Raw genomic sequence first — 26,743 nt, forward strand, 5'->3', positions numbered from 1 at the left:
ATTTTTTTGCGGTATGCAGGCCTCTCACTGTTGTGGCCTCTCCCTCAGCAGAGCACAGGCTCTGGACGCGCAGGCCCAGTGGCCATGGCCCACGGGTCCAGCCAGTCTGCGGCACGTGGGATCCTCCCGGACCGGGGCACGAACCCACGCCCCCTGCATCGGCAGGCGGACCCCCGACCACTGCGCCACCAGGGAAGCCCTATGTTTTATTTTTATTGCCTTATTGGCCACGCTGTGTGGCGTGCGGGATCTTAGTTCCCCAACCAGAGATAGAACCCGTGCCCCTGCAGTGGAAGCACAGAGTCTTAACCACTGGACCCTCCAGAGAGGACCTATCCTGTGAATTCTTATCACCAAGCCTTCTTTTCCTCAATTACCTAGAACAGGGCTTCTCAACCTCAGCACTATTGACATCTGTACAGGATAACTCTTTGTCCTGGGGGCTGGTCTTTCATTGCAGGTTGTTGAGCAGCATCCCTGGCCTCTGCCCACGAGATGCCCGGTAGCACGTCCTCTTCCCCCAAGTCAAGATGATCTCCTCCTGAGAACTGTTGTTCTAGGTCGCTAGGTCTCAAAGCATGTCTAAACCAGCATCCTAGGCATCACCTGGGACCTTCTTGGAACTCAAATCAGTCGTTTGCAAGAGCTGCTAAATTAGAAACTCTGAGATCGGGTCCATTAGTCTGTTTTAATACCCTCTAAGCACTTTGGATGCAGGCTGAATTTTAAGAGCAATCTAAATAATACAGGCAGAGTGGATTTTAATAACACGTACAGGAGCACATTTACATATAGTCCTTTACTTTGCACACATGGTTAAAAATCTCTGTTGATAGTGACTTCCTCTTGACAGAATCAGGTGAACTGATCCTCAGGGATTGTGGGATTAAATTTTTCAAGATGTGAATGAAAATGTGCACATGTAAATTTTTTCCCATTCTCAATATACACAGAATATCTAGGAACATATAATACCTAAGGAAAACTCTTCAGAAATCTTTTGCTTCCCATTTGGCTTACATTAGTATTAATTTTCTTAGCGTTTTTCCTTCTTTCTTTTTCAGATTTTGAGAACACTGAACCGAACATATGTTAACATGAAACAGAAACCCATTTGGAATGACTTAAACCCCAAAGCTGTGACAACAGATGAACTCTTTGGTTTCATACATCATGCTACCCGAGAATGGAAAGATGGCAAGTAGTATTTCCCCTTTTGAAGTGCTAAATTTTTCTTTATTTTTTTTAATCCAGAAAATCATTTCTCAGTTCAAGCCAATTTTAGTCATGGTTGTAGATTTACTGTTTATGGGTTGGCGTTATTGGAAATACAGCAGCTCACAACAGCATTTATAACCTATAAATTAAAACTAGATTTGATTAAGTGGTCGATTAGCATTCAGCAGGTTTGTGCTCAGAGCTGTGTATTTTATCCCCCATCAATTATGTCAGGGCTCCCTGTAAACCAGCAGAGAAGTCAACACAGATGCCTCAGGGAACATTTATAAAGTACCTGATACAAGATACTGAGTTTCAGGCATGTGCTATTCTAGGTGCCAGGGCAAAAGTCAGTGGGACATGTTTCTTGCCCTGAAAGCTTTTGTGGACAAGCAGATTCCTTTGTTAAAATCACTTGTAACATTCTCATTTCTGTAAATGCACTAATCTAGACATCATCCTTGAGTCCTTTCCCACATTTACACCATACATTTAACCTCCCAGCAAATCCTATAGGCCTTACTTGCCTTTAACATATGTATTGTATTCCAGTACTTCTCACCTTCTCTGCAGCTCCCACATGAGTCCAAGCCACCAGCATCTCCTGCCTGCATTTGCAGTGTCACACCTCATGGGTCTCCGTTAATTCATTTTCCATGCAGCAGACAGAAGGCGGTCTTCAGAATATTAGTTCTCTGCTTGCGGTTTCCAGTGTGTTTCATCACCGTTAGAATCCAACCTTTATCCAAGCCCTACAAGGTTCTATGTGATTGAATCCCTCTTCCCCATCTCTGATCTCCTTTCCTGTTCTCTGCCTTTCACTTACACATACACTCAGGCATCCTTGCTCTTCTCTGAACCCGCCAAGCATCTTCCTGTCACGGGCCTTTGCACTTGGTATTCCCACCATCTGCAACACTGGAGATACCTGCATGGCTTGCTCCCTTATGTTACTAGAATGTCTGGTCAGACATCGCATCAGAGAAGGCTTCCCTGGTGACCCTATCAAAGGAGCAGAGCTCGTCATTCTCCATCCTAGTATCATGTACACCCTGCTTCCTTAATCTGTGGGACAGTCAAAATTTGCTCTCTTAGGCTTTCTTTTTTTATTTTAAGGACTGTGGCAGGAAGGGAATAATATCTGTTTATGCTGAAAATATGTAGAAGTCTTTCAAATTAGTGTCCATTAGAACAGGTTGCTGGCTTTTTTATGAATTATGGTAGCAGGTTCTACTATAGACTATCACTTGTCTTTGCACAAAATCCTTCACAGAGGAAACAAAACCTTCCACATACCTGCCTCAAAACAGTTTTTTTCACCATAGTATTATATACTTGAGTTTTGAACAGTCAGCAGCTATTAAATGTGCCATGAAACACGCATAATACTTAGCAAAAAGGACTCTGGATTTTAAATGTTTCTATCTTTACATCTTGTGAGATAATGATAACTTATTATAATGCCAGTGAACACATTTCCCAAAGAAATGTATCGCACTTCTGAATACTTTAGCTTTATAATGATCTCTCTCGAATAATGTTATAGAAAAATAGAGAAAGGTGGAATAAATAAATATTTGACCTAAAATAGATACTGAATATATGTGCATGAAAAAGGTTAATATTTTCATTTGGTGTAAGTTTTGAGTTTCATGTACGTCACCTGCTATAAATCTCCACAGGTGTTTTTCAAGGAAGGTACTATCATCTTTATTGACATTTGGGGTTGCTTAGTCTGAGAAGCTAAGGAACCTTCTCATGGAAGTAAAACTTGTCCTTTGGTCTAGATCTCAGGGATAGCTCAAAAAGTAGTGCTGTTTGCCCACCTGAAAGAGGTGACAAACTTATAGCAAATTTACTTACTGAATAAAAGAGCTTCCAGTACAAATAAGACAAATTTATTTTAGAAGTAAATAGCACTCAACTCCATTATACATTAGGATTGCTGACTCTTAACTTATAGGTCTATTCTCATCCATTCTGCGAGAACAAGCAAATCTTAGGCATGATGGACCAAAATGGATAGTGCTGGATGGCGATATTGATCCCATGTGGATTGAATCACTAAATACTGTCATGGACGATAACAAGGTGAGTAATACCTCAGTGTTAAACCTTAAATGTAACACCTGGAGTGTACTGAGTTCCATTCACTTGTTGACTTTAATACCAGTTTCAGGCATTAACCTGATATTCTTTATGTAATTACTACTTTGATGTGGCACCTTCCTGGTAATTCTCTTAATTTCACTATTAAAGAATTCAAGGGAATACATTTTTTCTTGTCTATAAATTTAACCATCTTTAAAGAGAGATATGTATCCAAGGATTTAGTTCATCCAATCTTACCGTTTTCTAAGAGCTAGGCGTAAATTATTATTATATCTTCTCTTTAAGTATGGACTACTTGGATAATAAAAGAATGAGTTTGTGCCTTATGTTAATTGGCTAAATTTAGCTCTTGAAATTAAGTAGTTCCTATGACTACAGATTTGAGTATGCATTCCTAAGCATTTTGCCGTGGTTAATCCAGAATTTCCAGCAAAAATAAAAGGTGAAGATACAGGTCTTTGAGACACCTTTGAAGCAACCCAAAGTCTACTGTTAGGGTCAGGAGAAAGAAATCATTAATTTTCATTGCTATAGAATAGTAGTAGTAACCCCCTTAACCTAAGAGTAATTACTGTTTTCTGAACCAAGACATTGTCTATCATAAAATACAGGTCTGAGATCTTTATACTTGCATGAGTTTCTACAGGACAATTTAAAATGTGATAGTTCAGATTCTAAGTAAAGTTTATTTCTTATGGCATTCAGGCCTTTTTATGTAATCAACTCTTAAAACAAGGGTCTTATATTTAGTAATAATTACCACAGTTATTTAAAGGTTGGCATGAGTGAGTCCATGTTGCTGAGTTTGTTCCTCAGGGGTTAGCGAGCTCCCTTGAGGATGAACCGAGATCTTTATTCAGACTGCATTTCATTGTTTGTTTGTTTTTTATTTGTTTTTGTAACAAACAACATTTTTTAAATGGAAGGATAGTTGAGTTACAATGTTGTGTTAATTACTGCTGTACAGCAAAGTGAGTCAGTTATGCATACACACACACACATTCTTTTCCGTGATGGTTTATCACAGGATACTGAATATAGTTCCCTGTGATATCCAGTAGAACCTTGTTATTTATCCATCCTATATATATTCAGACTGCATTTCTAGCTCAGGCAGTGACCTCATAGCCTTTGGCACTCCTCCTGGGGGAAGGACTTTGTGCTGTTTTGGAAAGTTAGCAGCCTTGCCTTTGCTCCCTAATGAAATGGCCACTTTTGTGCTGTGCTGCTCTGTCCAGGTGCTGACCTTGGCCAGCAATGAACGCATAGCTCTCACTCCCTCTATGAGGCTGCTGTTCGAGGTTCATCACTTAAGGACAGCAACCCCAGCTACTGTTTCCAGGGCTGGTATTCTATACGTGAACCCACAAGATTTAGGCTGGAATCCGTGAGTATTGCTTTTATTTTAATTGTGGTAAAATATACATGAATATCGAATTTACCATTTTAACCATTTTTGAGTGTAAAGTTCAGAGGCATTGAGTACATTCACGTTGTTGTACGAACATCATTACCATCCATCTCCAGAACCTTTTGCATCTTCCCAAACTGAAGTCCCAAAGGCACTAAGCAGTAGCCCTCCCAGCATCCCCACCTCCTTTCTACTTTCTCTCTATGAATTTGAATACTCTAGGTGCTTCTTATAAATTGAATCATATAGTAATTGTCTTTTTGTGCTGGGCTTATTTCACTTAGCATAATATCTTCAAAGTTCACGCATGTTACAGCAGGTGCCGGAATGTCCTTCCTTTTCAGAGCTGTATGATATTCCATTTGGTAGAGATATATATATCTCATATTGTTTATCCATTCATCCTTCTGTAGATACTTGGGCTGCTTCTCCCTTTTGACTGTTGCAAATAATACTTCTGTGAACACGGGCATAATCTCTTTGAGTCCCAGCTTTCAATTATTTTTTGATACATACATGTACAAGCTGAATAGCTAGATCATATGGTAATTCTGCTTCAAATTTTTGGAGGAACTGCCATACTGTTTTCCATTAGTGGCTACTCCATTTTACATTCCCATCAGTAGAGCACAAGAGTTCCAATTTCTGCATGACCCCACCAATACTTGTTATTTTCTCTATTTTTTATGATAACCATCCTAATGGGTGTGGAATGGTATCTCATTCCAGTTTTGATTTACATTTTTCTAATGATTAATCATTTGAGCATCTTTTCATGTGTTTATTGGCCATTTGTATATTTTCTTTGGAGAAATGCCCATTTCAGTCCTTTGCCTATTTTTTAATCTAGTTGTTTGGGTTCTTTGTTGTTTTTGTGAACATTTCTGGTTTTAATCTTAGGTTTGTAAGAATGCTAAACATGTATTTGATTATTTGAAGAAAATGTTAGCAATTAAATTTAAAGTTAATTAATTAGGCTAACTTAAAAATCACTAAATTAGCACCTGTATGCAGTTGTCATTTTTAGTTGGACATTACCCTGTTCACACCTTGCGCATGTTAAGACATATTTGTTGGCTAAGTGAAGAAGTAATAATAATAGCTCGTATGGAGCACATAGATGTAAGTATATCATTTAGTGAACATTTGTGTGTTTGTATGTATACATATAATATGCATACATGAACAGTGGTGATGCTTTGATTTAGAATAAACAAGTTTTTTGTGCCCACTTGCTTACTCTTCAGATGCTTACGCTTTCCATAATTCATTCTGGTGGTCCCTTGTCACCCTCTCTCGTATTCCCACTCTGCGCTGTAGAAACATCTGAGCTCTGCACGTGAACGCGTGCTGGTGCCTGGCATGCTTCTTGTGTCTGATGTCTTCTCTTTACCCCTCCACCCTGCTCTGTGCCCCCAGCGGCCATCCTGTGTGGACCACATCAATGGGCTCCTTGCCCTCTGGCTTCTGGTTGGTTTGGCCAGTGAGGAGCCCTGGCAGGAAATGAGAGGGAGAAAAGAGAGTGAGGTTAGGCTGTTCATTCCCTTGGCTCCCTCCCTGCAGGAGCACAGCAGGGTGACCGTGACCTTCATCAGCAGGTCCTCTTAAATCTCTCCATGAGATTCTTTGCTTCCAGGTTTTGATAGCCCTTCATTCTCTTGTCCCTGCAGCCGCGGGTGCTCTCACCATTTCTCAGCCATCACCCCATGACATGGCACTCTCCAGTTTCCCTGCTTCTGCCCACACCTTTGCCAATAGTCCCTTTATTGATCCTTCTCTATTATCCTAATTTGAGGATGACCTCTGCTCCCTGCCAGGTGCCTGACTCATGCACTCCTCCAGGCTACTTTTCTGTATACTGATTTATTTACTAAAAGTCTCATCCTCTAACTCAGCAGCCAAGTAGACCCATACCCAGGTTTCTGTGAAGGTAAACTTTCATTGGCTAGGGGAGGGAGTGATTTTTAAAACTCTAAAATGGAGAGTTCTTCTTGAGCTAATAGCTCCTTTCCCCCAGCTGGGATTTTGACTATCTCCTAGGATGCTTCTGTTGATCGGGAGCTAGCTGACGGAGAATCTCCAGTGCCCCTTGACTCCCCCATATGGAGAGCAGAGGCAGTCTTGTACCCCTCACCCCCACTGGTGTGGTCTGATTTCAGTAGTGAATCTCACAGTTCCCAAGGTCTCTGTAGTTCAGTTTTAATAACATACAGAGATTTGTGCTAACAAAAGCGGTCTAAATCCCCATTTAAAGAAAGACTTTTATCTCATAAGTCAAAGGTCACAGTTTGGCAAAAGAGTCACCCAATTTACATTCTTGAGAAAGTTAAACCCCTCTTCACCATTAGATTTTATTTTCATGGACTTTTTTTTAATTTAAGATCGATGGGTAGGTTTTAATTTTCATATGTGTGACCAAAGTGTCCATCCAGGTCATTATCCAAAATAATGGGACTCTTCTGTAAAGGATATTTTTATATTTTTACCTCCTACTGCCAGAAACTTTCAATGAACTACCAAAAAGTGGGGGGTGGTATATTTTTAACTCCATATTTATTGGATAATTTATTACCTTACTTTGATGTCATAATATTAAAAATGTGATAGCTTTACATGTATTGATTCATTTAATCCCTAATTACCTTCTGAGATCAATATAGTTATCAACCTAATTTCCCAAACCAGTATCTGTCTCAATTTTCCCTGACTTTTTAATTCAAAAGTGTTCAAAAATATAGAAAAATTGGAAAGGTGGTAGGTAGTACATTGTCCAACCATGCACTCTTTTCCTGCAGTCATCAATTTTTACAATTTTACCCAATTTAATTTCCTTTGGCTGTACGTACACTCCCTCTCACAGGAAAAGAGAGACATATATTTATTTTTTTATATTTATTTTTTTATTTGGTTGCACCGGGTCTTAGCTGTGGCTCATGGGCTCCTTAGTTGCAGCAAGTGGGCTCCTTAGTTGTGGCATGTGAACTCTTAGTTGCGGCATGCCTGTGGCATCTAGTTCCCTAGCCAGGGATCAAACCCGGGCCCCCTGCATTGAAAGCATGGAGCCTTATCCACTGCACCACCAGGGTAGTCCCCTATATTTTCTACTTTTATTTATTTTTGCTGAATTATCTGAAAGTAAGTTGGAGACGTTGACAGTTCATCCCTAAGTACTTAAGCATCTCTCTCCTAAGAACTAGGGTATTCTCCTGTATGAACATAATTCAATTAACATACCTAAGAAATTCATCTTTGATATAATACTATCAAAACAAACAGTAATATTTCACAATTTCCCAGCTACCCTGGGAATTTCCTCTGTAGCTTTTTAAAAAAATCCAGCATCAAAGCAAGGACCATGCATTGCATCTACTTATCTCTGTTTTCTCCTTTAATCTAGAATATCCACCCACCTTTTTCTTTCATGACATTTACAGTTTTTTTTTTTGTTTTTTTTTTTGCGGTACGCGGGCCTCTCACTGTTGTGGCCTCTCCCGTTGCGGAGCACAGGCTCCGGACGCGCAGGCTCAGTGGCCATGGCTCACGGGCCTAGCCGCTCCGCGGCATGTGGGATCTTCCCGGATCGGGGCACGAACCCGTGTCCCCTGCATCAGCAGGCAGACTCTCAACCACTGCGCCACCAAGGAAGCCCACATTTACAGTTTTGAAGAGAACAAGCCAGACATTTCGAAGAATAACCCATTGGTGGTTACAAAGTGGGTCAACCCTTCTGTCTCCATATATTAGGTGACATTTTTAGTAAAGAACTTTTTCTCTTCTTCCCTTCTACTCTCCTTCCTCCCTTCCTTCCCTTCTCTCTCTCTTTTTTACTCTCCCCCCTTCCTTTTTTCTTTTTGAGGAGTGTCATTTTCTATTCATGGCTTCTTTTGTCTTAGTTCAGTGAGTTATGACTCATTGCCAAAAGTATTCTTTTGCATGCTCAAGTTGCCCTAAATTTTGCCAGCAGGACCCCCTTCAAGCCAGACCCTTGCATGTTCTTTTGTACTTGTTCTCCTAAGTCTGAGTATTTTGCTTTCTGACTAACACAGATGCTTCTGGCTCATCTCAGACTTTACTTCCCCTACGCTTCTTTTCACCCATTTCTCTAAGGAGCTGGAAGTGACTGCTTTCTGTATAAGGAGTGGTATTTAGAATCCAAGATAGGGATGCTAGGAGGGCTCATTGCCACTGGTATGTCATTGCTTCTAGACCCTTCAGTGAACAGAGTTAGGAAATATATTTTCTTAATTCATATTATGGGAACTGATAAGATATTTTGGATAGAAGAGATTATGAAATACTATGTTCATAGTATCTCTGTGGGACTAAATAGAATGCCATTATTGCTTAAGCTACTTGGAATATTTTTGTTAAAATTCACTGAGCTATTTAAAAGCATAATTTTATGTCCACATTTTACAGGTTATGAGGTCAAACAACATCCTTAAAGTTACATCATTATGTGACTAGCTCTAGAAATCAAATACTATTTTAATTCTGAGTTCTAAGTAAGTTTACTGGAAGAATCCTAGACAGTTCATATATGTCTGTTGAGATCTTGAGATAATAGAGAAAGCAGGAGTTAGAAGAAAATTTCTGAAGATTATGATCAGCGAGAAGTTTTTCTAGTAGAAAAGAATAAAATGCACAGAAAGGGAAAAACAAACGGGTAATGAATTAAATTCATTTATAATTATTTAAATTATTAAAATTATTTAAAGTGAGCATAAATGAAGGTGAGATCTACCAAACTGTGTATCACATGGCTTGTACATAATGATAGGAAAACGCAGGAGTATTTCTGGAATTTTGTCTGATTCCTGGAAGATAACTTTTGGTAGCCACAACTTGAGATCATACTTCTTTCTCTATTACTTTAGCTGAAAATACTCCTTTTTTAAAAATTGACTTTATTGAAATATAGTTGATTTACAGTGTTGTGTTAGTCTCAGGTATACAGCAGTGATTAAGTTATACATATATATATATAATAGTTTGCCTCTGCCAATCCCAAACTCCCAATCCATCGCTCCCCCATGGCAACCACAAGTCTGTTCTCTGTGTCTGTGAGTCTGTTTCTTTTTGTATTGATAGATAAGTTCATTTGTGTCATATTTTATATTCCACATATAAGTGATATCATATGGTATTTGTCTCTCTTTCTGACTGACTTCACTTAGTATAATAATCTGTAGGTCCATCCATGTTGCTGCTGCTGCAAATGGCATTATTTCTTTCTTTTTTTCAACAGCTGAGTAATATTCCATTATATATATATATATATATATACCACGTCTTCTTTATCCATTCACCTGTCAGTGGACATTTAGGTTGTTTCCATGTCTTGGCTATTGTGAATAGTGCTGCTATGAACACAGGGGTGCATGTATTTTTTCGAATTATTTTTTTTTCCTGATATATGCCCAGGAGTGGGATTGCTGGATCATATGGCAATTCTATTTTGAGTTTTTTTGAGAAACCTCCATACTGTTTTCCATAGTGGCCTTACCAATTGACATCCCCACCAACAGTGTAGGAGGATTCCCTTTTCTCCCTATCCTAGCCAACATTTATTATTTGTAGACTGTTTAATTATGGCCATTCTGACCAGTGTGAGGTGGTACCTCATTGTAGTTTTGATTTATATTTCTCTAATAATTTAGCTGAAAATATTCTTTTGCCTTTGTCTCACTCATTCTCTCACCTGTATTGGATAAGCTTGTTGTCTTCTACCCCTGCAATCCCACCCTTTCATCTTTGGATATTGTTTATATGTGTAAACATACAGATTCAGAAATCATCAAAGTACACTCCTGATCTGTGGGTCCTTTTAACTTCCGCTATTTTCCAGGCCACTGTGAATAATAGAGAACCCAGCTGTAGCTGTGAGGGGCAAACTATAGAGAACTCTGATGAATTCCTGCTATCCTGTATGACAGGATTCCAACCACAGACTACAGAGTAATAAATAAAAAAAGTCTTCAGAAGCCTGAAGACTTTGGCTACTTATATAGTTTCTAAACTGCTGGACTTTAGACTTCCTGTGATGTGCCTATAGCAGTTCTAGAGAAGGAAGAAGAGCAACACAGCTGCTTATATGGAATATATTTGCAAACACTGATGAGCCAAAGATTCTCTGTTAGTGACCTAGACGTTGGCATTAAGATGATGCATTAAGGCATCATAAAGTAGCTATTTCCTGAGGCAGGGGCAGCAATGTGGGTGATCACTTATGTAGGTAAGGAATAAATAAGTATGATATTTTCACTTGTATGTTGTATGATAGCAGTGTGTTTCATTTGGCCATGTTCAGATCTACAGCATCTTTTAAAAATCAGGAGACACTTTTATATGAAGTAAGGTGAAAGGAATTGCCAACAGTACAAAAGTATAGCTTCAGTTTTTGCCGTTGCTGAAGATAATTTGCTGTCTTTTAATGTTTACTAAATTCAGCAGTAATTTATACATAAAGTTTAAAACTGTCCATATTTAACAATACAGACTTTTTTTTTTTTTTTTTTACTTCCAATGCTGTGTGGTGTGCTTGACCTCTAGCAGAGGTCATTTTGGTTGGTTGTTTTTTTTCCCCCGGTCAGGATCAGCTCTTACCACGTCTCCTGGTTTGATAGAACTAACTTTCTTATTTGTGGACGTAGTTGGTACAACAGCATCATCTGCTCGTGGGCCTGGTCGGCTCTCCCTTTGAGACTTTGGCTACTGCCGACGTGGGTCAATGAAGTAGCTCTTACATGTCCCCTAAGTGCAAAGACCAATTCCGCCTCTTGGGGCTGTGTTGACACTGCAGCTCCTAGTTACCCCTGCACAGCCTTCTGACCCCACAGAGACCAAAGACAGGGGTGGGGAGTAGGGGTAGAATTTGCTACGTGCATCAGGGCACTGCCTACCAACCCGTAAGCCCTACCGAACAGACTGTCTTTAGGCGATGATCAGAGAGGCAGAGCCAGGATCTGAACTCAGTTCTCTCAGTTCTCCCAAATCCACCAACTCTGTGCTAATGAGTAGCACTGATTGAGAATTTGTTATATGCCAGATGTTAATGTAAGCACTTAATACATGAGAACTCGTTTGCTGCTCGCAGCAACCCTAGGAAGTGCATTTCATTATTATCTCCATTGACAGATGAGAAACTTGAGGCACAGAGAGGTTAACTGACTTGCCCAAGGTAACAGAGTTAAAAAATGGATAAAGACCCAGGCAGTCTTAGAGCTGCATCTCCCTAAACAGTTCTCTCCCCTGCCCCCCTCACCACAATAAGCTTTGGATACTAAGATTCCACTTCTGACAGCTTATGAAGAGTAAAATGAGTAGCTGAGTGGTAGGTGTAGCCTTCATTCCCACTACCTAACACCTGCATTCCATTGTTCCATGGCGCCCACTGGATGCAACTCATGGAGCCCCAGAAGTGGTCTCTCAGTTGCCATCATGCAACTGGACTGCAGCTGATAATCATTCCTCTTGGACCTGAAAAAGTTTTGACAGTAGATATTTTATAAATCTAGCAGTAGTGTATAGGTAGTTGAATATTGAATAAAACCCTATTGTGAAGGCTTGTGAATATCAAAGGGAGCCTTTTCTAAGATAATCATCTCGCCTTAATTTCTTCTGATATTAAAAATATGAAATCTGGGCTTCCCTGGTGGCGCAGTGGTTGAGAGTCCGCTTGTTGATGCAGGGGACGCGGGTTCGTGCCCTGGTCCCGGAAGATCCCACATGCTGTGGAGCGGCTGGGCCCATGAGCCATGGCCACTGAGCCTGCGCGTCCGGAGCCTGTGCTCCGCAACGGGAGAGGCCACGGCAGTGAAAGGCCCGCGTACCGGAAAAAAAATATATATATATATGAAATCTGATTTGCTTAAAGCAAGGTGTAGCTGTCATGGGTCTGGTTGCACTGCGTCTCTGGTGGCAGCTATATGTATTTGTGATCACTGCTTCCTATTTGATGAGAACTCTTTGAGCAGTTGTTTCTCATGTCACATCATACAGTTTCTTTCCAGAGACTACTGTGGGTGCTACTAAGTCATGTTTCATTTTATTGATAAGTAGTGTTTTATTAATGTGTTAGAGACATGAATGTATCAAAATTGGTAACATTTTATAAGCTTCAGATTCATACACATGTACCCAAGTGTGAGATACCATTTTAGAGCCACTTACTGGAACCACATTATCAGCTATCAGGTTAGAGTTACATTCCGTCCAGTGAACAAGGAGAGACTTGGAAGTAGCCCCTATGGAATTTTCACCTTTTTATTTGTAACTGATTTCTCATTACTAAGTAATTGATGCCAGTTTTCATCAAGAAAGATCCCAAGCTGTTTTCATAAATAAAGCCTACCCTCTGAGAATACTTTCAGTCCTCTAGGAAATGACAAACTGTACTTCCGTGTAAATGCTCAGTAATGGCCTGCTTACTGTCTATTATGTTGGGTTTCTAAGTGCTATTAGGAGTTTCTTTTACATTCTTTTCATTAAGGTAAAAATGGCCATTAAAACAAGTTTTTAAAGGGTCATTTAAAAATATTTGCCATTTGAAAAATAGAATGAACCCACTCAACGTGTCCCTGAAGTGTTGGACCAAGCTGTGTTGAAGGGGGAAGCTTTTGAGTTGGTGGAATTGTCCTTTTCAAGCCCGGTGCCCCATAAAAGCTTTTCTGTGTTCTTTTTCAGGTATGTGGCCAGTTGGATAGACAGAAGGCAGCATCAGTCAGAAAAGGCCAATTTAACGATTCTTTTTGATAAATACATTCCTGCGTGCTTGGATAAGCTGAGAAGAAGCTTTAAAACCGTCACTTCAATTCCAGAGAGCAGCCTGGTGCAGGTTTGTCCTGGGTCACACCGTTTCACACTCTAGTCCTGATGTGGTAGTGTGGCTTGATCAAAATAGAAGTTCTTGCTTGTTCAAAAAGGTGCAATGGTTTCTGGAATGGTTAGGTTGGTCCAACCCTCCCCTACCCCAGCCCCCGTGTTCCCCAGTGCTTTTTGCAATCCTCTATCACACGCCTATCACATGCTATGACCATTTGGGTTTGTGGTCTGTTTCTTTCACAAGACTGTGAACCAGAGGACTGAAGCCACCTTTTACCATTTTTATATCTACAGAGATTTCCGTAATGCCAAGCACATAGTAGGTGCCCAATACATTATTGAATCATTGCGTTCTTCCCAAGTATATTTGCGTGGAATAAGAAGAACAGGATAGTAACAGCCTCATTTATTTTTCTGTTTCCTAAGTAACTGGCCCAGAGAAGGTGCTCAGTGTGTTGTTTTTGAGTACAAAAACATTCATGCAATTAAAGATGTTGGCCGGTGAGTAAGAGAAAGCTTCTGAACTCCGCCTCGTCGGGCACCACCCTGCCCCGCCTCCCACTCTCTCTTCCCTTTCTTTTCTCCCTCTCCCAAAAAGAGTCCTCAAATCAGGTCAGTCTAGTTCATAGTATTTCAGGGATAGATTTTTTTTTTTTCTGATCCTCATTGTGAGACAGCTGGTTAGAGTGAAGAGTATATATGATACATTGTCATGGCAGCAAATGAAAATAATTCGCAGCACACAGAAATGAAGGTTGTGATCTTAATCTCAGCGTGAAGAATAACTATCCCCAGCCTTTACAAGTCTAAAACTTCACAGAAGGGTAACAGTTAGAAACCTTTATTTGTGTCTCTTTAGGAGCAAAACTGGTTTTGAAGTACTTTGTTACCGTGAAGTTACTATGATACAGAATTTGTCTGAAGCTAAATTAGAAATAGTCACAAGCATAATAAGAAGAGAAAGTTCAGGTTTTCGGATAATTCACACACCAATTAAGAAAACGATAGTCTTCAACAGTAATTATCTGAGGTATAATTTATTTCTGAAAGCAGGTCTGAATTTATTCATAATGAATTCATTTTGTGGTTAGCCTAATTAGATGTCCTCTGGTGTAATACTTGCAAAAAAGCAAGTATCAAGTTCCTTCTCAACTTGACTTGTGTATTTGTGTTTCTCTGTGGTGCGAACTTTTTCATTCAAGAGTAGTGTGAAAATAAGTCAGTAGGAATTAATATGATTTTTGCTCTCACTTCCTCCTTTTGTAGTACTCAGAAATGGCATTTTATCCTTAACTCCTTTTTTGGCTGCTGTTGTATAAAGTCGTCTCTTTGCAGTGATTGCTTATAAGGACAAAATTTGAGACAAAAATGAGTGTACAGGAGAATAGCTTAAGAAGACTACCTTATTTTTATTGAAGTATAGTTGATTTACAATGTTGTGTTATACATACTGGTATACAGAAAACTGATTCAGTTATGTATATATGCACACACATATATACGCATATATATGTATGTATATATATTCTTTTTCATATCCTTTTCCACTGTGGTTTATCACAGGATATTGAATATACTTTGTGCTATACAATAAGACCTTGTTGTTTATCCATTCTACATATACTCGTTTGCATCCGCTAATCCCAAACTCCCAATCCATCCCTCCAGCCCCACTTCCCCTTGGCAACCACAAGTCTGTTCTCTATGTCTGTGAGTCTGTCTCTGTTTCATAGATAAGTTCGTTTGTGTTATATTTTAGATTCCACATACAAGTGATATCATGTGATATTTGCCTTTCTTTGTCTGACTTCACTTAGTATGATAATCTCTAGGTCCATCCATGTAGCTGTAAATGGCATTATTTCATTCTTTTTAAAAGGCTACTTTAAGAAATTAATGTACTATGTTTTCCAATATATGAAACTTTTTTGCTTTACATTTGGTAAGGTGTTTTAACTCACTCAGAATATGCACCAAGGTATGATTTTATTAATTGCTGGCACAGAGCTTAAAATGTTTTCCAAGTACTGTGCTTGGGAGAAAACAGAAAAAATCAGGTGAGTTATCGGCATGTTCAAATCAGTGGATAATGTCGTATTCAGACCTTTCAGTCTTTTTCATTTTGATTTGAACAGTTCCTTAGACTCACGTGGCTTCTACTCAGGAATAGCAAAGCCTCAGAGTTTTACATTATTTTTCTTGATAACAAATTGGTGAGTTTTATCCCATTAGAAGATTATTTTAAATTGGCAATCATGGCACAATATAAAATAATGGAAATCAAGAGAGACTGAAAAGTATAACAGGCGCTCAACTATTTAAATTTTGGAAACATTTCCAAATTATGTCCAGGACCCATTTTCAATGTTACCATGGATTTTCCCCACCTCTCATGGTTGGGAAGGAGAGGCACACACATGACATGCTTTGTTATAGCTTCCGTAGCTGTGTGTATGATCGTGATAAAAATCTACTGCTGCCTCCAGACACTGGAGGAAGGGTATCGTGAGTTTTGAGGGTCTATGACAGTTCTAAGTCATGACAGCCATTTTTGTGCTTCAGAGCAGGGGTCCCCAACCCCCGGGCCTCAGACCAGTACTGGTCCCATGGCCTGTTAGGAACCGAGCCACACGGCAGGAGGTGAGCGGCGGGCCAGCGAGGAAGCTTCATCTGCCTCTCGCTCCCCGTTGCTTCCCCCCATTGCTCACATTACCTCCTGAACCATCCCCCCACTGCCCCTGCCGTCCATGGAAAAATTGTCTTCCACGAAACCGGTCCCTGGTGCCAAAAAGTTGGGGACTGCTGCTTTAGAGAACTAGCTCAAAAACATGTTCATTATGGTTGTGATTTCACATGACAGAGGTGTTTGCAGCAGCCATGTTCCCTCCTTGCTGACCTGATTGCCCTGGACATGGAGTGTGTTTCAGACCAATAGAGCCATTTCACCCAGAGGTGAAGAGCAAGTTCCTGAACAGCATTTCTTCCAGTGTTAACTTTAGTGTCCTGTCTAAAAAATGCCACAGGCTAAGGCTGTCAGTCCGACTTTCTAAATTTATGACAACAGGTGGGGGGAAACAGCTGCCAAAGTACTAAGGGAAACTGGGTTATCTAAACGTCCAACCGTAGGAAATGGTTACATAGCCTTTCCATCTAGTGCCTTCATTCACAGTGATGTTGTAGGGCAACACTTACGGAAAAGGCAAAAATGCCTTTAGTTTGTTTTTAAGTGAGAAAGTGGTCTATAGAATATACCCACTATGTGTAGTATGTAGTAGTATGACTCCCTATTTATAAAAAAGACAGTACAGCAATATCCCCATTATTTTTTTCTTTTTGGTTTTATGTATTTCTCTTTATTACAGTGATTATTGGAGGATTTATGATAATAGGATTTTTTTAACAGTTTGTTGTTACCTAGAAGGTTAGTTTGGTTGAAAGTGGCCAAGGATGTCCACAGCTGACTCAGAAACCCAAGGCCGCCATTTTTGTGTCTCACGGGGTAGCAAATCACACAGAACAGAGAAAAATCACAGAATCTCTTAAGGGTACAGTGGATTTGTTAATAAGCCCTGTGAACTTCACTGTTTTAAAAAAAGAAAAAAGTTTCCCTGAAACAATGGCTTTTTCTTTTTCTTTAGACTCTTTGCACTCTTTTGGAATGTTTGTTGACTCCTGAAAATGTACCTTCTGACAGCCTGAAGGAAGTTTATGAGGTCTATTTTGTCTTTGCTTGTATCTGGGCATTTGGAGGCATTCTACTACAAGATCAGGTATGTGTAGAAATAGTTTATAGAACCAGTTTTATTTGGGGGGAAATATTATTCTGTGTGATCCCTATGGGGTTTTTAAAAATGTATATTATCATAAATCTATCCTACTTGCCCTATTCTCTCCTAAGCCTGTAACATTGTCAGCAAGCTCATTCAGGCTGGTGGTGCTCTCTTTGGCTGATAAGGTCAAATCCATAGCCTTCCATCAGATCTGTCTTCTGAATTCAAGGTTCCATGTCAATACCAGCAGTGTTTCAGTGTGCCTGAGACAGGGTGCTTCACCTGCCCCACCCCCATATTTGCTCTTCCTCGTTCGTCTTTTCCTCAGTGATGCATTTCTCCCAGTTGCTCTAGTTAAAAACCTGGGAGACATCATCTTATTTCTACATCCCATGGTCATCAGATCCTTTCAGTTACAAAATAGCTGTCACATCTGTCCCCTCTTCTCTATCCCTACAGCCTTAATTCAGGAGTGTATCATCTTTAGATTGTTGTAGGCTACCACATTGTTTTGGCTTGGACTCCCATAACAAAGTATCATACCCTGGGTGGCTTAAACAACAGAAATTTACTTTCTCTCAGTTCTGGAGGCTGCAAGTCCAAAGTCAGTGTGCCAGCACGGTTGAGTTCTGGCGAGGGCCCTCCTCATGCCTTGCAGATGGATACCTTTTTCTGTGTCCTCACATGGCAGAGAGAGAGAAAGATTAAAAGTTTTCTTATGTCTTTTCTTGTAAAGTCACTAATCTAAACATAATCACCTCCCAAAGGCCCCATCTCCAAATACCATCACATTGGGGATTAAGCCTTCAGCATATGAATTTTGGTGGGGAGACAATTCAATCCACAGCACATAATAACATTCAAATTGGTTTCCAGGTCTCTAGTCCTCTTACCCTCTCAGTAGTCTCACACATGATTCCTAGGGTAATTGTTGTGAACCATAGTCAGCCTCAGGCTGGTTCCTTTCCATTGTTCTTTCCTTCAGGCTAAAGTGAAGCTATCATTCCTACACAGCATTGCTAGTACAGTCCATTTGTGGCTTCTGAGTTCTTCTGGGCGAACACTTGAGATACGAACTTGCATAGATGTGCGCACACACTCGTGCGCTCACGCCCATACACACGACACGTACCACACACAAACTGCTTAGACTTGCCGAAGTACAAAGTGGGAGTTTTTCACCTTTAGAAATTTTCACATCTAATCTCTCCCATGCACCTCTCTGTATAGATTTTTTCATGTAATCTTTACAGTAATTTTTCAAGGTATCCTCACTCTGCAGATAAAGTAAAGCTCAGAGAGGCAAAGTAACTTGACTGATGGGAAATGATGACATCAGGATTCCCACTCATGTATCTCTCTCTCCACAAGCTATCCATGGTACCCCAGGATCTTTCATGGTCGTAGTGCTTCTATGGGTACCTCTGAATCTTTGAATTAAAAATAGATAGCATATGTCTTCCAGGCTTCCCTCAATGTTTCCAGATGTAAACAGGGAATTTAAATTGGAAGGCATCACAGCCAAGAATGACCCAAATTTGTTGGTTTACTCACTGTAGGTTCTAAAATCCATGGTTGCTGTAACCTGAGGGCCAGTTCCTCTTCTTGTTACTAGGTAACCATAAATTATATCTATAAATAAATCTGGCATTCACTTGGCATTCTATATCTTATTCTGACCCTTCTCAGAAGCCACATTTCCTTCGGTAATCTCCAAGTGCTTTCTAAAGAATATAGCCTCTGTTGCCTGAGTGAGAATATTGGGTGACTTCACATGGTTTTTCTCAAAGGCAAAATTTACATGTGTGGATTTCTCCTTCATGGAGACCACATGCAGACTCTCCCTCTCTCCCCCTCTCCCCTTCTCCCCCAAAACCTCATGGGTCTTGTCTTTTTTTTCCGGTGTTCTCCAGAAGGGTTTTCCTTTTCCAGGGCCTACAACCAGGTAAAATCACATGAGTAGGAGGTTGACAGCTGAGATCTTTCTACTCCTGATCATAACAGCTCACCTTCCTCCCAGCTGATCCTCTTTTCATCTTTGCAGTTTCCCAACCTGGCAGCCTTCCAGCCAGTTATTCAAGCCAGCAGCTGGGCATCGCATGGTCCCCTTCCTCTCCCACTCTTTCCCCAATTAATAGTTGATATCATCACCATCGTCTTTAAATTTTCAAAAAGACTTTAACTGTGAAGCATTCAAAAGAGAGGCTATGAAGTTGGAAACATGAATGAAGCAGACCCAAGAAAGAGTCTTAGGATAGCCATTTATTCAACAAATTTGGGTGCCTACTGTATGTCAGGGAATGTGCTCAGGGCTCTTAATAGGCTAGCTCGCTGAATCTTCAAAAAAATAAAACCTGTCTATATAGGTACAACTATTCTTCTTCTTTTACAAAAAAGAAACTGAAACTTAGATAAGTTAGCCTGCTTGGGAACATGGCTAACTAATGTCTGAGGCAAATTCAAGCTGCAGCAGACTGACTCAGGACCTGTGTTCTTAACCCAGGCTGTTGCAAACTCCTTCCAAAAGTGGTCCCCCATCAACCCTCCCTGAGCTTCCTGTAAACAGCCGTTATCCTTTCTCACTTGGCTTCTGAAGTAAGCTCCTCACTGGTCTTTCCGCTTCTATACTTGCCCCATAATCCATTATTCACTCAGCGGCCAGAGTGATTTTGTTTTTAAATGTAAATTGGATTATATGATACACTACTAAGTTTACAACACTTCAATTGCTTTTAAGATAAAACTTTAAAATTTAATACTCTTTACATGGCCTCTGGATCTGGCTCTGCCTCTCTCCCTACTTCTTCCTCTGCTGCTGCCTCCCCTCGCTCCCCTCCAGCTGCACCGGCCGGTTTCTGGAACACAGGTTGTTTCGTACCATAAGATATTTGCACATGCTGACCTCTTCCTGCTTCCTGGAATGGTCTTCTCTCTAATATGTGCCTGTTCTCAGAGATGGCTTCCCTGAACATCCAGTTAAAACAGATTCACCCATTTCCCTCACAACGTCGCCTTTCAAGGTGCCTGTTTATTTATTTGTCTTTTTATTGGCTTCACCTCTGCTTGCACCGTGCTTCCTCATGGCTCCCCCTTTCTCTTTCCCATAAACTCTATGAGGGAAGAAACCCTGTTTGTTTTCTACCCCACTGTAGAACAAAATACATTTCAGTGAGTGAATGAATGATTCAAAATTTGTCATCAAAACCACTTTGCTGATGTAACGGTTAGGTGAAGCAAATTTTGATGTAAAGTAGAAGTCGTATGTATCCTGCCTACAGAGAATGGTGCCAGGTAAGGAATACCTTCTGAATGAACTTGATTTCAGACCAACTTCTGTAGGGTGATAAAAAAAATCTCATGACACCAATCTGAACATAACTGAAATGAACCTAAACTCATTGACATATGAGTGGTGGTGGGTAGGAATATGAGCTCGGCTTGTTTGGAAAGTGTTGGGATCAGCTCTCCCTGCTAAGGCTGATCACCCCTCTCAGCCCCGACCACACTCTCCTATCCTCCAGCCATCCTGTCTGTCTCTATTTGTGTGTGTGAGATAGTGTTGTACAAAAAGTGGGCCGTAGTCCACAGACATAAGGACACCAAAGTAAAAGCAAGTTTAAGAATTCTTCTGGAGAAAAATGGGAGTTGAAGTCTTAGATAAGTGAGGTTGCTGAATGCAATGGACCATGCAGTGTTCTTAGAGTTCACCAAGACTCACTTTGCCAGCTCATCCTGTGGATGTAAGAGTCTAGGCCAGGTCATCCTGTAGATACAGAAGGGGTTGTTAGTTGCTAGTACGCAGTTGGAATTTCACCTCCTCCATCTTCCAAACCCTAATCTAGCAGCAAAGGGCTTGTACCTGTTGTTGTATAAAAGCAAGCACCTTCGGGTTTCCCTGGTGGCGCAGTGGTTGAGAGTCCGCCTGCCGATGCAGGGGACACAGGTTCATGCCCCAGTCTGGGAAGATCCCACATGCCGCGGAGCGGCTAGCCCCATGAGCCGTGGCCGCTGAGCCTGCGCGTCCGGAGCCTGTGCTCCGCAATGGGAGAGGCCACAGCAGTGAGAGGCCCGCATACCGAAAAAAAAAAAAAAACACCTTCTAGCAAGGAGAACCTGTTTCCTACGCTGTCATCTTCTCTGGAAGATTCTCTTCTAGGGCAGGGATTTGTGGAGTTTTCAGCTAGACCACTCAGTTGTGCTGTGCTAGAAAACCAAGTCCAAGTTCTTTCCCTCATGGCAGAGCTTCTCAGATTTCCAATTTCAAAGGCCAACAACATTTCAATAATGATTTGGAGGAATGAAATAGGGTTACCAACTGTCTGCTTTTCTAAATAAGGGCATTTATTTTAAAATGACCATTTATTATCACCATAGCTTTATAAAGGAAAGGATATTTTAATGCCAAATGTTCCAGGAAGGCTATAAGCTCAAAGAACACTATTTAAATCAATAATGTTACTAATTTTTTAAAGTATTCCTTTGTTCTTACTTTTCTCATTTTACCCTCAGTTCATGGAGATATTAGTAGAAATCAGTACCACCATTTGCTAACCACTGTCTTATAGCATGGTGATTTGCATGATAGCCCATTATTGAATTGAACAACCTCGGGGTCATCGAAGGTTCATCTAAGCTTACCTTGTCCTTTAAGTTAATAATTACTCCAGAAAATTTGTACCTGATGGACATATGGCAATTATAGCTTTCTGCCTTGATGGTATTGTCATTCATTATAGCTTCCTTCTAGTTATTTATTTTTTCTTGGGTCAGTTACTCAATCCCATTTGTAATTATGAGTCTGTACACTGCAAACACTGTGTGATCAGCCAGATTTGCAGGCGCTTTCTATGGGTTCAAAATTACTTTTAAGTCTGCAATAAGAATTTGTCTTGTTCTCCTTAGGTTTCTGGTTGTCAAGCTGAATTCAGTCAGTGGTGGCATAAAGAGATGAAAGCAGTGAAGTTTCCATCCCAGGGAACAATTTTTGATTATTATCTGGACCACAAAACTAAGAAATTCTTGCCTTGGGCTGATAAAATCCCCCAATTTATTATGGATCCAGAGGCACCTCTGCAGGTAGGTGTGGGGAACATACTGCTCTTCAAGCCACATGGTGCTGGTCTGAGCCTTGTTTGTTTGTTTTTGAGCAGTCTTTTTTTCCCTCCCTGATCAATAAATTACTGTTGGCATGGTCAGCATATAACGTATTTCCTTGGAGAGAAGAATCTCAAGTTATAGGAATGACTAGTGGGATGGTTTCTATATTTCTACAACTTCTTTTTTTTAATTTATTTCAATTTAATTCTGTGGTAACAGCTTTCTTTAGATTTTCCTAGAAATTGTGTGATTTTATAAAAATTGGAAGCACGTTTCTATTAGTTTGGTGAGTCTTATTTCTGACCTTAGCGTGAATTTCTTAAACAGTGCTTTTCACATATAACTTCTTTCCTTTATTCCTCAAGCTATAAAATGAATGTTTGATCTTCTTACTCATATTTTCACATTCACATGGCAGCTCACAAATGTAAATGAATCTTTATCATCTTTTAACTGTTTATAACTTGTCCTACATTTTTATATATCAAGTTATTCTTTAACCATCTTCTAATTCTGCCTCAATCTGTTTTGCTTTTCATTATATTTCTTTCTCAAAATCACGTCGTTTTGATTGATTTTGGAGCTTATTATTTCAAGTAGTGCCATATGAAATGCATATAGGTGATTTCTACACTAACTAGGAGGCACATAGTGTGAAATAAAAGAAAATCCAGTGTCAGTGTCTTGGAGCTACAGTAACCAAGTACCACAAACTAGGTGGCTTCAACAACAGAAATTTATTGTCTCACAGTTTTGGAGGCTAGAAGTTGAAAATAAAGGTGTTAGCAGGATTGGTTCCTTCTGAGGGCTGTAAGGGAAAATCTCTCCTAGCTTCAGGTGGTTTGCTGAAGATCTTGGTGTTCCTTGTAATGTGGCAACATCCCTCAAATCTTCACATGATGGCATTTTCCCCGTGTGTCTTCTTTGTATTTACATTTCCGTTTTACCATTCATTTTGAATGAGGGGCCTACTCTGCTTGTATTAGTGTGCTAGGGATACCCTGACAAACTACCAGAGACTGAGTGGCTTAAACATCAGAAATTAATTTTTCTCATAGTCTTAGAGGCTAGAAGTCCAAGTTTGAAGTGTTAGTAGATTTGGTTTCTCCTGAGGCCTCTGTCCTTGGCTTGTAGATGGCCACCTCTTGCTGTGTCCTCACATGGTCCTTCCTCTGTATACACATATCCCTGGACACTGTCTTGAAGTGTGTCCAAATTTCTTCTTCCTACAAGAACATCAGTCAGATTGGATTAAATCTCACTCTCTCAGCCTCATTTAAACTTAATCACCTCTTTAAAGGCCTTATCTCCAAATACAGTCATATTCTGTGACACTGGGGTTAGGGCTCCAACATATGAATTTTGGGAGGACACATTTCACCCTATAACCACTTAACTAGGAGGAAACTTATCATTTTACAAACCAGAAATTCAGAGGTAGGAAGGCCTTATGACTTGGTGATATCACCAAGGATTCAGGTCTTCTCGCCTTAACACTGGCCTCACTTGAAGACTGGTATCCCTCCTGATCTCAAGATGACTCTAGTGGTCCCAGGAGTTCGAAGGAAACAAGTTAGGGGGAAAGAAGACTTTCTCATGTTTTTTATTAAGACTGAAGAAACGTTTTGCAGAAGCCCCAGAGCAGACTGCCCCCTGTACCCAATTCACAAGGGGTCACATGCCACCTCTAACCCAGTCTCAGGCCAGGGTAATGAGGTTAAGCTTTGACAGTCATCACACCATTGCAGGAGTCAGGTTGTGTGGAGGAGGGGCAGAGACTTGAACAAAGTGGGGCTCTGGCAGGAGGGAAGAAGTGGACAGATGGATTCTGGGAGGCAACCAGCAAGGTCTGCTCCATCTGCTTTATAGATTTTGACATCTCTGTTTCCGCTCAGCCTGTCTAGACTTCAGCTACCTACCAGTATTATCTAGGTGGTTGAAAGCTGAGGATTTGTACTTAACCAAAACAAACACACACACACACGTACACACACACACACATACACACACACACACACACACGACCAAAAAAGTGGTGTCACAAGGTTGATGCACCTTATCAGTGATGCATTTTATTCAACAGAGAACCTATCAGGACTTCATAGTCTTACTGTGTACACAACTGCACCAAATGTGGCTATTTGATTAAAAACCTCTTAACATGTTAGAGGAGAACCATACTGAGCCAATAATGGTAGCAAATACTAATATGACATTATAATATGTCAGGACCTTTTCTAAGTGCCTTATTTCCATAGATTAACTGATTTAATCCTTATGAAAATTTTCTAAGGCAGGGACTGTTACTAGCCTTTTTACACATGGAGAAATAGAGGTACCAAGACATCAGGTAATGTGTATACAGTCCGTGATCCGCAGAGCATTCTTTGTGGTAGGTAAGACAGGGCGTGGGCTCCCGACAGATTTGAGTTTGAATCTAAGTACTACCACCTATGAGTTTGGCCAAGTTATGAATGTTCTCTAAGCTTTAACTTCATCATCTCTGAAATGGAAATGATAACAAAACTCTCCTCATAGGTTTGTTATGAGTGTCATACGATGTAATGCATGCAAAGGGCTCAGCATAGAACCTGTCACATACTCAGCTCTCAGGAGGTGTTAATTATGGGTATTAATGTGCGGACCTTATTACAGAGTTTATGTGTTTTTCTTATGAGCAATATAAATCCTGCAAGTAGTTTTTTTAATCCCCTTTTTAATTTGGCCACCAAGAAATGTAAGACATATTCAATTCTCTTCAATCACCATGCAGGCTTCTCTTTCCTGCGTGTCTGTGTCTGCTTCCCCTTTTCCTCATCTTATATATTAGTCTCTGTTCCCTGAGTCTGGCTTTTACTTGTATTCTTCGTTTTATCGTATTCTTGTAAGCCACCTCTAACTTTTTGTGAAACGATGTAGCATCTAAATAAATAGCCAATTTTCAAAACGGAAACATGTTATGAGAATTTTTAACAAAACAAGGCACAGTAAGTTTCAACAGTGCTTTGGATTTGTGAATATTTCACTTAATGCCTTAATTTCACTTAATGTTTCCTCCAAGCTGGTCTCTCCTCGCACTGAACTCCTTTAGCGTGGATTATGCCTGATCATTTTGCACATTAATCTTACTGGGCCCAGGAATTGCTACCAATTTTTGGTTATATGTGGCTTGACTTTTCACATGCTTTATCATCTCCTAAAGAGTGGTGGACAGTTTCTTAAGCATTTACTGCATTCCCTTGTATGTGTAACACAAGGTTAGGCAGAGCGTAGGTATTCCGTGATAGGGAGCCTTCGGTGCTAGCTCTTAACTGGAAAAAATAAACCAGTTGCTTCTGCTGTGGCACTTTGATGGCGCTACCCAACCGCTCTTCTCAAGCTGTGATGTCTGAACTGCTCATTCAAAACAAGAAATTAAGTGGAATCTCTCCTACTGGCTGTTTAGAACTAAGAATTCATTTGGTCTCAATTCTAAAATGACTGGGTTGGTTCAGATACAAAATTTTGGAATGCCTCTCTCTCTGATCTTTCTCTCATTCTATTTTTCTCTCCAGAGAGTTCTGGTTCACACATCAGAGACAACTCGTCTTCAATATTTCATAGAGTTGTTGCTTGAGAAAGGACAGCCGCTGATGCTGGTAGGAAACGCTGGAGTGGGAAAAACAGTCTTTGTAGGTGACATACTAGCAGGTCTCTCCGAGGCTTATATAGTGTCCCATGTGCCTTTCAACTACTACACAACATCGGCAGCTCTGCAGAGTAAGTGTTCCTCCTGTTTATACTTGAGAAACGAGATCAGAAACTGTCAAGGGCAGAACATGCAGCCCAAAGAAATGATTACTTTTGCTAGGCTTTAGACATTTTTGCTTAGGATGCATTTTTACTTATCACCATTCTGGCTAAATATACTTTGTCTAAATATGGTGATTTTTGGCTTTCCATATCACTCCTGGCTTTATGTGGGTTACTACTCTATAGAACAGCAAGAATTTATGTCAACAGTGTTCATTGCTTTGCCTCTAAACCGTTTGGTTAGCTTTAATCAATTTCACGGAGCCCTAGCAACAAAAGAATATACTCCAGGAAGAGTGCACTGGTTACCTTTTCAAGTAAGGGATTGATTTAGGGGGAAGTTCATTCAAACTGTATTGATGAAATGACAGGCCCCGGGTTGTTAGTTAAATTTTAGAAGAGCTATGAGAATAATTTTTAACTGTTGAATACATGTGTCAGCGTAATCAAAGGAACCACATAGATTTGGGGCATTCTGAGTTTGGAAGGGCACGTGAAGTAGATGTGTAGAAGTAGAGAA

General features: G+C 40.3%; 1 protein-coding gene across 1 annotated transcript in view; it reads left to right on the forward strand.

Annotated features, from left to right (window-relative positions):
* The window catches only part of DNAH11 (dynein axonemal heavy chain 11), a 316,314-nt gene that overhangs the window by 148,694 nt on the left and 140,877 nt on the right, over window positions 1-26,743 (forward strand). The window contains 7 exon segments of the mRNA XM_032643357.1: window positions 1,065-1,201; window positions 3,159-3,309; window positions 4,569-4,717; window positions 13,427-13,577; window positions 17,203-17,334; window positions 22,237-22,414; window positions 25,990-26,190. Of these exon segments, the coding sequence (XP_032499248.1) occupies window positions 1,065-1,201; window positions 3,159-3,309; window positions 4,569-4,717; window positions 13,427-13,577; window positions 17,203-17,334; window positions 22,237-22,414; window positions 25,990-26,190 (1,099 nt within the window).

The sequence above is a fragment of the Phocoena sinus genome, chromosome 9 (assembly GCF_008692025.1).
Source record: "Phocoena sinus isolate mPhoSin1 chromosome 9, mPhoSin1.pri, whole genome shotgun sequence".
Lineage (NCBI taxonomy): Eukaryota > Metazoa > Chordata > Mammalia > Artiodactyla > Phocoenidae > Phocoena > Phocoena sinus.